At 56.1% G+C, this 15023-nt stretch overlaps 2 protein-coding genes and 2 pseudogenes across 2 annotated transcripts in view; 3 read left to right on the top strand and 1 right to left on the bottom strand.

Annotated features, from left to right (window-relative positions):
* The window catches only part of ACA1_114300 (Poly(ADPribose) polymerase catalytic domain containing protein), a gene marked incomplete at both ends in the record, with an annotated part of 2860 nt that extends 575 nt beyond the window's left edge, over positions 1–2285 (bottom strand). The window contains 10 exons of the mRNA XM_004342122.1: positions 36–148; positions 269–411; positions 533–624; positions 715–804; positions 971–1094; positions 1233–1322; positions 1458–1511; positions 1613–1684; positions 1852–2003; positions 2138–2285. Of these exons, the coding sequence (XP_004342171.1) occupies positions 36–148; positions 269–411; positions 533–624; positions 715–804; positions 971–1094; positions 1233–1322; positions 1458–1511; positions 1613–1684; positions 1852–2003; positions 2138–2285 (1078 nt within the window). The remainder of the gene's footprint in view (positions 1–35; positions 149–268; positions 412–532; positions 625–714; positions 805–970; positions 1095–1232; positions 1323–1457; positions 1512–1612; positions 1685–1851; positions 2004–2137) is intronic.
* Positions 2286–2820: 535 nt separating this feature from the next.
* On the top strand, positions 2821–6537 carry ACA1_114290 (annotated as a pseudogene).
* Positions 6538–7115: 578 nt separating this feature from the next.
* On the top strand, positions 7116–9960 carry ACA1_114280 (annotated as a pseudogene).
* A 503-nt stretch (positions 9961–10463) lies between these two features.
* On the top strand, positions 10464–13077 carry ACA1_114270 (leucinezipper-like transcription regulator; the record flags this gene model as incomplete). The annotated part of the gene is made up of 6 exons (XM_004342121.1): positions 10464–10538; positions 10964–11068; positions 11188–11839; positions 11916–12131; positions 12233–12483; positions 12592–13077. 6 exons carry the CDS (start codon positions 10464–10466, stop codon positions 13075–13077), a joined length of 1785 nt encoding a protein of 594 aa, XP_004342170.1.
* Between the last annotated feature and the right edge of the window lie 1946 nt (positions 13078–15023).

Below are 15023 nucleotides of genomic sequence, written 5' to 3'. Positions count from 1 at the left end.
TGTGTGTCGCGCGTGTCGTGTGCCGCGTGTGGTACCTAAAGGTAGACAGCGGACCGGACCCTGCGGGACCACGACGCCGTCCTGCAGCTTCGTGACCTCGTGCGAGCGGGCGTTGGTTTCGTTGTGGATGGCGTGGTCATTTCGAACACTTGGGGACCCGAGAGAGATCAAGAGCGCGACGTCGGCAAAAAAACCACCGCACACGCACACGCACACGCACACGCACACGCACACGCACACGCACACGCACACGCACACGCGAGCGTACACTTTGTCGGAGAGGCGCTCCATCGTCCAGTCGCGAGCCAGACGACAAGGGTCGTTCCGAAGTGTGAGTAAGGGAAACGACCGCCCCGAACCGAGTGTGCGTTCCGGCTCCCCTACGGCCACCTCGGCGAGCAGCAGACACGCCTATCAAGTCACACGACATACACGACACACACGACACACACGACACGACACGACACGACACGACACACACGACACACAGTGAATGATGTAAATCTTGTGTGTGATGGCGTGGCGAGCGTACGTTTTCCTGGGCTGCCGGTTCCCGATAGATCGAGTTGCATGTCTCCTGCTCCTGGCACACGGCGTAGGCGAACTGCGACGAGAACATGAAGCCTTCGCGCACACACGACCGGCGAGGTAAGAAATAGACCGCGGGTCCGCGGGCATTTACATAAAATGAAAAGGTCCGCGGGGGGAGCGTACTGCCTTGCGCCGTTCGCGGTATCTCTGCAGTGAGGGCGTGAAACACCTGGTGCCGCGGAACACCGTGCCACAGCAGTATACGCTTTTCGTCTGCATTCACATGCACATCATCAGTGGTGTGTGTGTCGTGTGTCGTGTCGTGTGTGCCGTGTGTGTGTGATCCTCGGGTTTCTGGTGTCGTGTAGTGTGTGTCATTGTGTGTGCGTGTCGTGTGTGTGTGGTGTCGTGTGCCGTGTCGTGTGTGTGTCGTGCGAACCGTTGTAGGTGGACTCGAATCCGGCGCCGTGGACGTGCTCAGCGTAGGCGGCCTTCTCCTTGAGCACAAACACCTCCTTCACTTGCAGCGAAGTCTTGGGCATCGTGTTGGTCTCGCCCAGGTACTGCACGCAGGCCCCGAGAGAAGAACAAGCTGAGTCGCACGAAGCGCAGGTGTTTGACGCATTTGCGCGCGTGTCGTGTCGTGTCGCGCGCGTGTTGTGTTGTGGTTGACGCATGAATTGATATGGATAGGTGCGTACCTTCAAAATAGTGCGAAACTCGTGCGAATTCTTGGCGAGTGGTTCAATGTGGTAGTTGAAAAGGTTTTCGTAACAGTGCTCCGCCACGTTCTGTGAGCGACACGACACGACACGACACGACACGACACACGCGCGACCAATGAACACAGCATGACGACAACGACAATTATCATTATTTGTTTAGTAAGACAGGCATAGACCACCTAACTCGTCACACCACCGAACCTCGTCATTGATCTCGTCGTGGATCGATTGTAGCTTACGGTAGTTGAGCAGGTTCTGAATAGCAAAGCAGAGAGTCAAACTCAGTCTCAGTCGAGCCCTGGGCGCCGCAGACACCGCACACATCACCGCACACGCACACATGCACACACGCATACCGTGGTGGCGGCGCGGATGGAATAGAAGTTGGCCATCACCTCCTTCACGACTTCACCACAGCTGAATGGCAGCTGCGCACATGTCACAACAATGTTGAGTGAGCAACTCAGTGCACACACCATCGCACACACCGCACACACTACACCGCGCACTGGACAAGACACACAACCGCAACGCATGGCGCACACGCGCATACGTCCAGTGTGCGTAGTGTGTGCGGTGTGTCGTGTAGGCGAACCTCGGAATAGGGTGCGTGTTCGAGATAGGCGACCACCTGCTTGAGTATGTGGATCTTGCTCGCATTGCTGAGCTCGACCTCGTCTTCCTCGAGGTCTCTCTCCTCAATCGATTGGAGTGCGTCGAGTGCCGCCTTGACGTCCTCCAGGCTGGCTTGAGTGTGGTGCAGACCGCACACGACACACGACACACAACACGCGACACACAACAGCACACACAGCACACACAGCACGACACAAAAAAAACGTGTCAGACGGGTTGAGGCAGAGAGTGGTCAGCGGCAGTACCTGCTTCGAGCTTCTCTTCGGCAAAGTGCTTGGTGAGGGCGGGTTTCATGGTCTGGGCGTTGATGGCGGCCGTCACCAGCTGCTTCACCTTCCACTCCAGCCCGGCGTAGGTCGTGGCGACGACCTCCTGCTCCTCCTCTTCCTTCATCTTTTCTTCTTCAATTATTATTTGAGCAGCTTGAGACTCGCTACGAGATGCAGTCTTCTCCTTTCCCTTCTCTGCACGTGCCACTTCGAAAAGAAAAATTTAGTTACAATACAAAAATTAATTTAATATTAAATTAATATTAAACATATATCGCAACAAGTGGGGCAAGGTCTGTACCTGGTTCAGTCGTTACTTCAGCAATCTCTGTTTCTTCTTCTTCTTCAGACTCGATACGGCGCTTTTTCTGAAGTGTTTACTTAGCACGAAATGGGAGAAGAATAATACTTCCAAAAAGAATCTATGAACTACCTTATCCTCAGCAGGTGCTGCAGAATCAACTTGTGGCTTTCGCTTTGGCGGCATCTCTCTCCCAATTTGTGCGAATATCTTCAGCTGTGATTCGTGCACTGTCTCGGCTTCGTAGAAGTTTTTTATTACCACAAATAATTGGCGTAATAACTAGGAGTATTTGGAGTATGTGCTCATTTATTTATATTTCATTTTGCATTATTTTTTCTTTTTGAATAAAACAGCAATGGAGCGTGTGGTGCGCGAGGCGGAGCGCACGGGCCGAGCGGCAGTGGAGCAGGCCTACGTGCAGCGGCTCCCCAAGAACCTCACCGCGGGGCCGGCCGCCTCTGCCCTCCGCCACCTCAAGCTGTGGTACTGCATGCTGCCCGACGGCGCCCTCCCCCCGCTCGGCACGACGCGGTGCGATGGTGCCCAGGCCACGGGTGATCGTGAAGGTCTTGCCACCGGTGAGGGTCACTCTACACCACAGGTACCACCACCAAGACCCTCACCTAAAAAAAAGATGAATGAACCTCACGTGCCCTCCGCCGCCAACGCACCTGCACGATGCGGGAGTGAGGGTCTTGCAAGACTCACACACTTGGCCTCTTGGCTTGGCTTGGCGCAGGGAGAGGGATTCGGGGCGAGGCTGCGGTCGCTGCACCTGGGGTCGAACCTGCTGACCAGGGTGCCGGAGGGCCTGGAGCGACTTGGCCACCTGCGCGAGCTGATTCTCAGCGGCAACTACTTCACCGCCATCCCGCCGTCCCTCCTACAGCTTCGCAGGCTCACCCTGCTCGTGCTGAGCTACAACTCCTTGGTACATACGTCGTATTCGATCGCCCGCAAACGCGCGGACCACACACGTACACACACGTCACACACACACGTCACACACACACGATACACACACACGATACACAATGGTGGGTAAATTGATGATGCTGTTATCAACAGACCGCGCTGCCCGACGGCTTCTGGGGCGCATTCCCCGAGCTCACCTATTTGTCGCTGCATCACAACGAACTCACAGCTCTTGGGTACCCAAATTCTGTTTTCTTTCCTTCTTCCGCGCTCACTCGAGTGACGGCGGACAACGCACAGGAGCGATTTCTACGAGCTGGGGCCTCGGGTCGAGGTGCTCTACCTCCACTACAACAAGATTGCACACATTGAGCCGCCGCCGGCGTCGGTTCCGTCGAATTCACTCGCCAGCCTCCGGAGCCTAAGCCTCAGGTCCGTACAGCGAACTTTCTTAACAACAACCAACAACTACCAACAACGAGGAAGAGGAGCTAACCTTGTAGCTCGTTTGAATGTTGACAGCCACAACGAGCTGCCGTCGGTGCCCGCCGGGTTGATGAGCCGCCTGACGGGGCTGAGTCTGCTGTTCTCGAGCACAACAGGCTCGAGGAGCTGCCCGACGCAGTTTGCGGTTTGACTCGGCTCGAGCTGCTCCGGGTGGACTGCAATCGGCTGCGATGTCTGCCCAATGGAATGTCTGGCATGACCCAACTCATCGGTACGCACGCACGCTCTTGGCGGCGTTTTCGTGTGGTACTCGCGCTCACCTCGCACACGACGCACGACACGACACACACGACTTGCAACACTACATATCAGCCCTCGACTGCGACCACAATCAAATCCAGGCGCTTCCGAGGGACGTGCTGCAACTGAAAGAAAGGGCCAACCTACGCGTTCTGCGCGCTGTCGACAATCCACTCCGGCTGGCGGCCACCGACGAGCTCCTCCTCAGCACTCGCGACACCCTCTTCTGCGACGTCTTTGGTGCCTACCACCACCACCACCACCACCCATGTCGGCCTCTTCCCCCACGACTCACAGATCTGTCGGTACTCGTCGTAACAGTCGACAATGTCAAGGCCGCGGCGGACGACGGCGATGATGATGACGTGACGGGCAGCAGAGGCCGCGGGAGCTGCGGGGGCGGGCTGTCGGTCCCTCTTCTGCTGGGCGCGCTGGCGAGAGAGGAGCAGCTGCGGCAGATGCCTGGGCCGGGCTGCTACGACCTGCGGTCGTCGTATTCGCACCTCTCGTCCGTGTCCCAGCTGCAGGTCTACCGGCAATGGTATTCCGCGTGCCCTCCAACGCAACGCAACGCAACGCAATGCAATGCAACACACTCAAGCCGATATTAATGACGTGCACAGGGATTCGGCTTCATGCGGATACCATGCGCTCAAGAATGCGATCATCGGCGTGCTGGCCGTGGTCAACAGGAAGGAGGATGAAGAGGTGCGCGCCTTTTTCCCCCTACGTTCGTGGCGGCGGTGGGTGGCGGTGAGCTAACACGAATTGCAATTACGGGGGCAGATATCCGACTCTGTGCTGCGGCTGATGCGATCCGCGCCGCACTTCTGGGCTCTGTTCTTTCACTGGCAGGCCCTGCTCCTCCACAAGGTGCGCACCACACGGCACACGGCACATGCACGCACAGCACACGCTGAAGCCAACAATCACTCGCCACAGGCCGAGAAGGTGAGAGAAAAGGCCCGAGCTCAGGGCAGGAAATGGGATGTGGTGTGGGAGGACGTCAACATCAAGCACGGCATCATGGAGCGCAACTACATCGACTACTTCCAAAAGCGCGACAACATCATCCGTACGCGTTCACACTCCCCTCGCCACTTGTTGACCGAAATGGTGCCTCTTACCATGACGTCACTGGACACCACCAGAGGAGATCGGCGCAGAGCATTTCGTCGTGATATCGGGTACGTCTTCCTAGCAGCCTCTCCAATCCACAATTACTATGTCCTAACAATCCGACCGCACACGCACACGCACACGCACACGCACACGAACCACGCACAGCACACGCACACGCACACGCACACGAACCACGCACACAGATTTGGGCTACATCACCAGCGACCCGTATGATGTGTCGGCCATTGTTGCCCTGGACGACAGCCTTTCGATGCGAAGCGGCACTTTTACGGCCGGCAGGCATCCGGTCAAGGCGTTCGTCATAGGTACCGTACCGCCCGACTTCCTCTATTCTCTAATGTAAACCGGTCCACCCACACCACGACGCGGACCCAACTTGTGCTGGGATGTGTGCAGGAGTGTCCAAGTCCCACTTCGTCACCGTCATCGCCTACCTCGACCGCAGCAACCGGCCCAAGTGCGATTAACCCCCCCCCCACAGCGCAACAGTTGAGGGTACTGTGGATTGTGTGCTAACCCTAACCTCCCGCCCTTTACATTCGTAGGTACATTATTTGCGATTCGTCGGACTATGAAGACCAAGCCACCACACCCTCCTCTACAGCAACTGAGGTAGCGCTCTTGACGTTCATTATTTTTACAACGTGTATTTAGACAAGATATCTCAATTGGTCTTGATTGCTCCTTTAAGGACGGAGACGAGGAGGAAGTGGAGATGGACATCGACGAGCAGCTGGGCACGCAGCGGAAAGTGCGCAGCATCGAGCCCAACGTGCGCATGGTCATCGAGTGCCTGATGTACGCCGCAACACGCTCAATCGCCTGGAATTTCATGATCGCACTCATGACACACGCACACGCCACACACGCCACACACGCCACACACGCCACAACAGGGGCCAGGACAGTTTCCGATCGTTCTATCTGCGCCAAATCGTGGAGGGATTTATTCACCAATCGCTCATGCTCCTGCTCGACTGGGACACTAATCAAGTGGACCCGGCCAAGATCGAGGACTGGCAGCTGTCGGCGTCGACCTTCTTCGCCAGCTTCTGGGCCAAGGCTGTCGTCCTGGGCCTGCAGCACGTGCCAAGCAGCACCAAGGACGAGATCCGGGCCTACTGCCGACAGCTCTGCGCCAACGAACAGGTCCGCCAGCTGCTCCACTGGATGCTCTCCGGTTCGTTTCCGCACACGCACACACACGCACACGCACATGCACACACACACCACCGCACACGCACACACAGGCTCATCGGATTCGTAAATCAGAGAATCGAGAAGGCGTGGCTGCGGTGTTTGGCTTGCCGGAGGGGGAGGACCCCTTGCGCTCGCTCCTTGCCTCCTCCGCCCACCCTGCTCGCATGTAGGACTCAGCGGCCACACGACGACAAGCGTCGAGTTAAAGTCTTCCCGTTTGTCGGCATTGTGTTGCCCACAGACGATCTGCAAGCCTCTCCCTCCTGTGACGAGGCACAACAGAGCACCTCCACCACTCCTCCATCTCGGGGCGTTCCATGAGACTTGCAGTGTGCGTTTCTTGTCACGCCGTCTTGTCGGCAAGCTTGCACCATTTGTTTTTATTTCCTGGCTACACATCTCGCGAGCCAGCACGTGGACAATCTGCAACAGATCGCGATCAAACAAAAATGGAGAGCAGCGATGATGATTGGCTTCGAATAGAAGAGGAACGTTGTGGGATGCGTGCCCACGCAGATCAGCGGACAACGAGGCGCGATGAGAACCTCGCCCTGAATCTCGCGGTCTGTGCAGAGCACATTATGATGATAGACACCCACGCAGATGGGGAGCGGGGGAAGGAGAAAGGCGTATGTGGAGATGAAAATGGGGAGGGTTTCGATGAAGGAGAAGAGGAAGCTACTACACCTCAGCAAGGTGCAGCGCGAAATCGAGCGAACCAAGATGAATCTGGAGTCGGTTTGCAGGCCGACAGGGAAGCGCTACTCAACATTCAACGCAACCCTGAGGTGCACGTTCGAGCAAGCAAGACCTACCACCTGCCGTGCCCCGTAGGCGTGGATATCGGTGGCAGCCTCGCCAAAATGGTACAAATTCGCCTGGATTTTTGTAATTACTTTGCAATCGATTGTTCAACTCATAAGAGATATCATCAGAGATTTGTAGGCTGGGCTGTCTTGATTGATGAATCTTTATTTGTTTTGATTGTTATTACTTTTCTATGACAACGACGCAGGCGTACTTCAGACCACCGAACCCGCCGGCCATGCCGTCCTACGTTAATGTGGAGAAGCACTACTACAACGCCGGCAGCGACCTGCCCGTCAAGCCCGACATGTCCCTCGAGATCGACCTTTCCCGTAGCGTTCTCCCTCTCCACTTACACAGCCGCACACACCACGCCACACGGCCGGCGCACACGACCGCACACACACTCACCCTACGCGTCCGATTACTTTCATTTTTTTTGCCTCGCGACAGATGGGTCGCTGGGCGGAGTGCTCAAGTTCCTCAAGTTCCCCTCGGCCAACGTGGTCGAGTTCGTGGACTTCATCCTCTGTACGCACGTTGCACCTCATCAGCCTTCCGAATTTACAGCTTCGCTCACGACACGACACGACACGACACGACACGACACGACACGACACGACACGACACGACACGACACACGACCAACGACACTGCGCAGGTCACAACCTGCACGCGGGGTATGGCGGCACGGACAAGATTCGGGAGATCAACTGCACGGGCGGCGGGGCCTACAAGTTTCGGGAGATCGTGAAGAGCAAGCTGGGCATCCAGCTGGTGCCCTGCGACGAGATGCGGTCCATGATTCGCGGCCTCAACTTCCTCCTCCGCAACACCAAGAACGAGATCTTCTGCTTCACCAACAGAACGAAAAAGGTACACGAAAACGTGACAATGATGATGGTGTGTGTCGTGTGTCGTGTGTGGTGTCTCGTGTGTCGTGTGTCGTGTGTCGTGTGTCGTGTGTCTTGGTGATGACTGCGCACCGGTGTGGCTGATCGTGACGCATCTCGTTGTGCGCCAGGAGTTTATCGGCTGTAACGAAAGTGAGATATTTCCCTACCTGATGGTCAGCTGCGGCAGCGGCGTCTCCATTCTTCTCGTAAAGGGAGACGACGACTACGAACGGGTCAGCGGCTCGGCCATCGGTGGAGGTATCTATTTACTTTCTCTTGCCTTCTTCGTCATTATCATCATCATCATCATCTCATCATCCTCATCATCATCATCATCATCATCATCGATTGTTAATGATCGTTGGTTGCGCAGCTACATTTTACGGTCTGTGCAGGATGCTCACCGGCCTGGAGACCTTCGAAGATATTCAGCTCTCCGGCTTCTCGGGCAACCACGAGAACATCGACCTGCTCGTACCTCCACCCTACCTACACTTTTTCTCTCTTCTCGCCTTGCGTTGGCTGCCTGCGTACCAGTGATTAACACGCACACGCACCACCGCACATGCACACCACCTGCTTCATTAGGTGGGCGATATTTATGGAGGCGACCTCCCGCAATTCGGTCTATCGGCCAACACAGTTGCATCACACTTTGGTTTGTTCCCCCAATTCCTCCTCTTCCCCTTCTCTTTCGTTCTTTTCGTGTTCCTTATTTGTTATTATTATTATTATTTTCTTATTTTCATGTGTACGCGACCGCACACGCACAGGCAAAGCGGCGGTGCAGTTCCCGCGCGCGTCAAACAACAGCGGCCGAGTGCAGATCCCCGACTACATCGAAGAGTCGCAGCTCTACTCCTCCTCCGTTCCCAAGTCGTTCACGCTGCGCCACCAGCGGAAACGATCCTCCTCCTCGACCGGCCCCTTCACCGCCAACTCGCCCTCTCCCGGCCGCGCGGCTTCGAATTCCTCGTCGTCATCGTCATCGTCGACCCCCGCAGCACGGCAAACGCCAAAGAATGCGAGGAATGCACCCGCGCCGCACGTGTGCGTCTCGTCGGCGTGCCCGTGCCCCGGCGCCCAGGGCCGGAAGTCGAGCTCGTTCTCGTCGCTCCCGGCCATGAGCGCCTCGCAGCCGCCGCCCGCGCCGGTCAAGTCGTCGTCTTCGGGCTCGTTCCCGCTGAGCCCGCCGCGCAAGCCCACCACGCGGCGGAAGTCGACCACCAACGCCGGCTCTAGCTCGCCGCCCATTCCGCGCTCGCACTCGCTCGACGACCTCAACCTCGAGGCACCCTGGGAGTGCGTACCCGACACGCTCTTTTCCGCTGTATCGCAGCATTGTCTGACACCACAAACACACACGCACACACGCACAAACACGACAGGAGCCCGGACATTGTGCAGGCGCTGATGTACATGGTGTGTAGCAACATCGCGCAGCTGGCCTACCTCAACGCCAAGCACTACAACATCACTCGAGTCTTCTTCTCCGGCGGATTCGTGCGCAACAACCCCTTGCTGTGGAACAAGCTCTCGACGTCGATCGACTATTGGTCCAAGGGCAACATGCGAGTGCGTGACCTCGCTTCATCTTTATCATCTGAATCATCTTTGCCTCACTGTGCGTCGTGTCGTAGGCGCACTTCCTTCTGCACGATGGATATCTCGGCGCGCTGGGAGCGCTGTTGTCGGGCGCGTCGGCTACATCGTCGCCACCACCTTCGCCTACGTCGCCGCACACCGCTGAAACAACGCAGAGCACACCGTCGTCGTCGTCGTCGTGATATTCTCTCCCAGCGTCCGCCACTTTGTCAACTCTTTTTTGATATGAGCCACGAATATGCTGTACATAGCTATCCATCCACTATCTTCCATTCACCAAATCAACTGTTATCGTCACCATTATCTTTCTTTCTATCTTTCTTTCTATCTTCCTTTTGGTTGCTCCAGGCCCGAGGGAGTATCCTTCATCTTCAAGCTTCGCTCACGTCGACGGGGATCGGAATCCGAAGCCCCATACACGGCTCTGGGTCAACACGTATGTTGAGAATGGCCTGGCCAACATAGTGAGTAGACCATGTGGCATCCACCCATGAAATGGCCGTGAGTTTTCCTCGTCTTGATCCGCCCCGCGACTGAGAATGTCAGAGATCACTTCAACGTGCGTGCTCCACCCAATCCGCAGGCCGCGAAGAAATGGCTTTGGCCGGGATTCGTGCCCGCGACCAAGTATAATCCTGGCCAATCCGAAAAGAGGAGTTTTGCAGGTGGAAATTTCGACTAAAAGATGGACAAGGAGATGATCTACGAGGCGGAGGCTGGCAAGGGGGTGGAAATGAGGAGGAAATCCAGCCCGCCGGTCGTACGTCTTCTAGGAGGGATGTCCCTCGCTAGCCCGGAGCTCACTTTTTGAAACGCGCACCAGCCCTGGTGTCCATCGTCCGCCCATTTGTACCCTCCTCAACCCACTCTGCTTTTCATTCACACACTCAACTCCTCAAAGCATCAAGCCAGACAAGCTTCTTCTTCGTTCTTCTTCATTTCGTTTCGCACATCGACAACTTCCAACCTCTCCATTTCTTCTTCTCCTCCTCTTCTGTCTTCTACCTTTTATCTCTACTCGCCATTTCTCCTTCATCACCAGCACCAGATAGATAGAAGCACATACACAACATCACCGCCCACTCTTTACACACAACACACACAAGCATGAGCATGCTGCAGTCTTACCCTGCGGTGGAGGAGATGCGACCTGCCTCTTCCTCATCTTCGCGATGTGGCCTCCAGGCCAAGGAGAAGGACTGCTGCTACTCGTCGCCCGACCACGCCCCCTCGCGCACGGTCATCAAGGGCTACGTGCCCAAGGTGGCCGACACGACGGCCCTCCCCCACGTGCGCCCCTCCCCTTCGCTTCGCTTTCGCTCTTTTCTTCTTTTCCATTCGTTCTTTTGTTCGGAGTTGGTTGCGTTCTCTCGGAGCTAAAATGATCGCCCTTGGTTCCTTTTCTGCAGAATGAGGGACCCAACGGGCGCAAGTGGCACACGGCGACGCAGATGAAGAACAAGCTGATCGTGCTGGGCGGCGAGGCCAACAACAAGCAGTTCATGCGCGACATCCTCGTGCTCGACCTCGACAACATGCAGTGGAGCCGATCCGCCGTCGCGCTGCCCGAGCCCGTCGCCGGACACAGCGCCGTGGCCGTCGGCGACAGCGTGTACTACTACGGCGGCATCTCGCGCCAGGGCGTCTACTACGGCACCGTGTACCGCGTCCGTTGCGATGCAACCGGCGAGCCAACCAGCATCGAGGAGGTCCCCACCCGCTTTAACAACAACAATTCCAACAATGCGGCCGCTGCCGCCGCCGCCGCGGCCGTGCCCGTGCGACCGTGCAGTCGCGAGGGCCAGACCTGGACCCTGATCTCGCCTACCAAGGTGCTCATGTTCGGCGGCTTCGGTCTGCGCAACGGCATCCGCGACTTCTTCAACGACACCCACGTGCTCGACACGGAGACGGGTCTCTGGACCAAGCTTGAAACGACCGGCACCGCGCCCACGCCGCGCTTCTACCACTCGGCCTCGCTCGTGGGCACCAACAAGCTGTGGGTCCACGGCGGCTGGACCGGCTACGCCCGCGAGAACGACTTCTACGTGCTTGACCTTGGTACGTACCAAGAAGAAGAAGAAGACGAAGAGAATAAGACGGTAATGATGAACTCACGATGATGTAATGATAACAGAGAAGCTCAAGTGGAAGCGCGTGGTGCCGCTGAACAACTCGAAGCCGGAGCGTGACGAGACGGGCGAGTGGTACGACCACGCCTGGGAGAACGAGCAGGGCGGCGAGATCCTGCCCCGCTCCGAACACGCCACCGTGGTCATGGGCAAGAAGATCATCATCATCGGCGGCATGGGCGCCCACTTCGTCCGCGACGACATCTGCATCATCGACACCGGTACCACTACCACACCTCCTTCACCACGACTGCTGTTGGCGCCGCTACTCGCCACCTCACCAGCCACCTTAAACTCACAAAACGTTTTTTTTCTTTCACAGAAAATCTGACGTGGCGCGAGGTGCCCTCTGAGTGTAGCGGCGAGATGATGCCCAGGTCGGGCCTCTCGGCGTCGCTGATCGACACCCGCATCTACGTGATCGGCGGCCACCACGACTTCACGATCCACAACAACGTGTTCCTCCTCAAGACCGAGCGACCCATCGAGCGCAAGGAGGTCTACGCCCAGGGCTCCTTCCTCCAGGACATGTCCTTCCTCTGGGAGAACCGCCAGTTCTGCGACCTCACCCTCGTACGTCCTCCACGCAACACGACACGACACGCAACACGGCACGCAACACGACACGACACGCAACACGGCACGACGCACAGATGAACTCAAGTTGTTTCGTTTATGCAGGTGTTGGAGGGGCAGGAGGTGCAGGTCCATCGGGCGCTGCTGTGGGTGCGCTGCGCCTACTTCCGTTCGATGTTCAGCAGCGGCATGACCGAGACGAAGAAGGACCGGATAGAGCTGGCCGGCGTGCCGCTGCAGTACTTCATGTACCTGCTCGAGTTCATCTACACCTCGCAGTGCAGCCCGCTGTCGACGATGAGCGAGTGCGACGACGACGATCTCGACACGGTGAAGGGCATCCTGGTGCTGGCCAACGAGTTCATGATGGAGGACCTCGTGGCCCAGTGCGAGAACAAGCTGATCGACATCATGGACTGCAACAACGTCGTGCCGCTGCTCGAGCTGGCCTCGTTCTACTTCGCGTCGACCCTGCGCTCGGCCTGCGTCAACTTCATCTCCAACAACTACGATATCGTGTCCAAGACGATGGAGTTCGACGACCTCCCCTCCGAGACCAAGGACGAGGTCAAGAGGCTCAAGGCCCTCTAAGCGACCTTCCTCTACCCTGTATATACCTCCCTCGACCACCTCCTCGCTATCCACCACATCACCATCATCATCTTCTTCATCTTCTTCATCGTCTTCGACTTCTCTACAATGACCGATGTCTCCCCGAACAGCGCTGCGGCCCTGCAATCGATCATTGCTCGATCTCTCCTCTCACACTCCCCGCACTCCTGTGCTGTACATACCCCACACACCACCTCACCACAACGCATATATATGCCCTGTCTATACTCACACGCACATGGACGACAACTTATAAATATATTATATATATATATATCTGTCAGTCTAGCTGTGTCTTGCTCTCGCTTTGTCTCTCAGGCGTGCACGTTTTGGTGTGTGCTTTGAAGGAAGATTCATTCAAATCTTTTTGGGTTTTCACAAGAAATCGAAGTCATACAGTCCTTCGAGGGCATTGTCCTCATATGCATTCATCTGCACCCCTACATCTGACGGAACAGAGGAGGAAGAGACGGACAACATCAGCATCCATTTGTGCAACAACTGCCTGAACCGACGTATGTACCTTCATCAGGAGTTGTGGTCGGGGTCTCGGTGGCCAGCGACGACGGCTGGCCGATCGAGGTCATGGTGTCGGCCTCCTGCGCTGTGTTCAAGGCCGTAGAGGCCTCAACATCGAGGGCTTTCGCGAGGTTGCCAAAGGCGGATTCAGGGATGGCACAAGCAGCACCAAGCTGGGCGGCCCCGAACCGGGGCAGAGAAGGGATGAGCGTCGATGGAGAGGGACGTGGGCTGTTGTTGGTCAGTGGCGTGCAGGGGCGCGGGATGGGGGCTGGGGTGGACGATGATGGATAACTGCAAAACGAAAAACGAAACGCAAACGAAAACAAAAAGTCAGTTTGGTCGAACAACAACTCAAGGGAGGAGAGGATCGCCTTACCTGGAGACACGGCTTCTGGCTCAGAAGAGTGAGAAGAGTGAGGAGAGACCTGCGCGGTGATGAAGGGGTTGAGTAAGACCTGGAGCACAATCTGGAGTTGTTGATAGGAGTGCTGGGGTCATCCAAGAAGGTGTTGGCAACACAACGGGCCACCGATCTGGCCCACCTGCGCCTCTGCGCCACATGTACCTCAATATAGCCATACACTTGCGTGCCAAAGGTTAAGTCGTAGTATGCCAAAGGTTCACGCCTGAACAGTGGTAGCCTAGAGTTCGGACCAGGCCCATTCACCATGATAACGGCCGGTGGGTGTGTGCTCTGCTAAAACAGCATTTGTAGGACATACTTTTAAGTAGAGACACGTTGGCATGTTGTCAGTGTCGTTAAGACGAAGGCGGTGCAGCATAGGTGGCAGCTGCTGTGTGGAGGGGCGAGCCCGTCATTCGGACCAATAGGCGACAGCCTGATTAGAGTTAAAAAAGGCGCTTTGAGTTCGTTGTTTTTTTACTTTTTACAACACCAGCTTGGACGAAGAGGATGGCAGCCGAGTTTGTGGCGAAGACGCCCATCCTGGCGGACGCGGTGAAGGACCTGACCGGTTTTTACCAGCAGCTTGCCGCCCCTACCACCCCCGCCGTACGTACCTGCGCCAGGATTTCATTTATCTTTTTAAATTACAATTTATCTTTTAATCAATTCAATCTTTATAATGTGCGATTGATCGTGTGCCGCCACAGCGGCGGAAATTTTGTGCTCTGTTTTTAATGGCATTGACGAACTGATTTGTTTGTGCAGTTGGCGATCTGGTTCACGTTCTGGGGATTCCTTGTGGTGTGCTACTACCTGGTCCCGGGTCCCGTCGGCCGCGGCGTGCCCCTCAAGAATGGCAAGCAGCTCGGTACGTCATTCATCTAATCTCTCAATTATTCCACCATTACTCATTGTGTGCTAATAATACTAACAATAATAATAAATTTTCTTTTTATTATTTGTTTGAGCTTTTTATCAAGAAATAATAATAATAACA

The sequence above is a fragment of the Acanthamoeba castellanii genome (assembly GCF_000313135.1).
Source record: "Acanthamoeba castellanii str. Neff unplaced genomic scaffold scf7180000084669, whole genome shotgun sequence".
Taxonomy (NCBI): Eukaryota; Discosea; order Longamoebia; family Acanthamoebidae; genus Acanthamoeba; species Acanthamoeba castellanii.
This window is presented reverse-complemented; position numbering and strand designations above follow the sequence as displayed.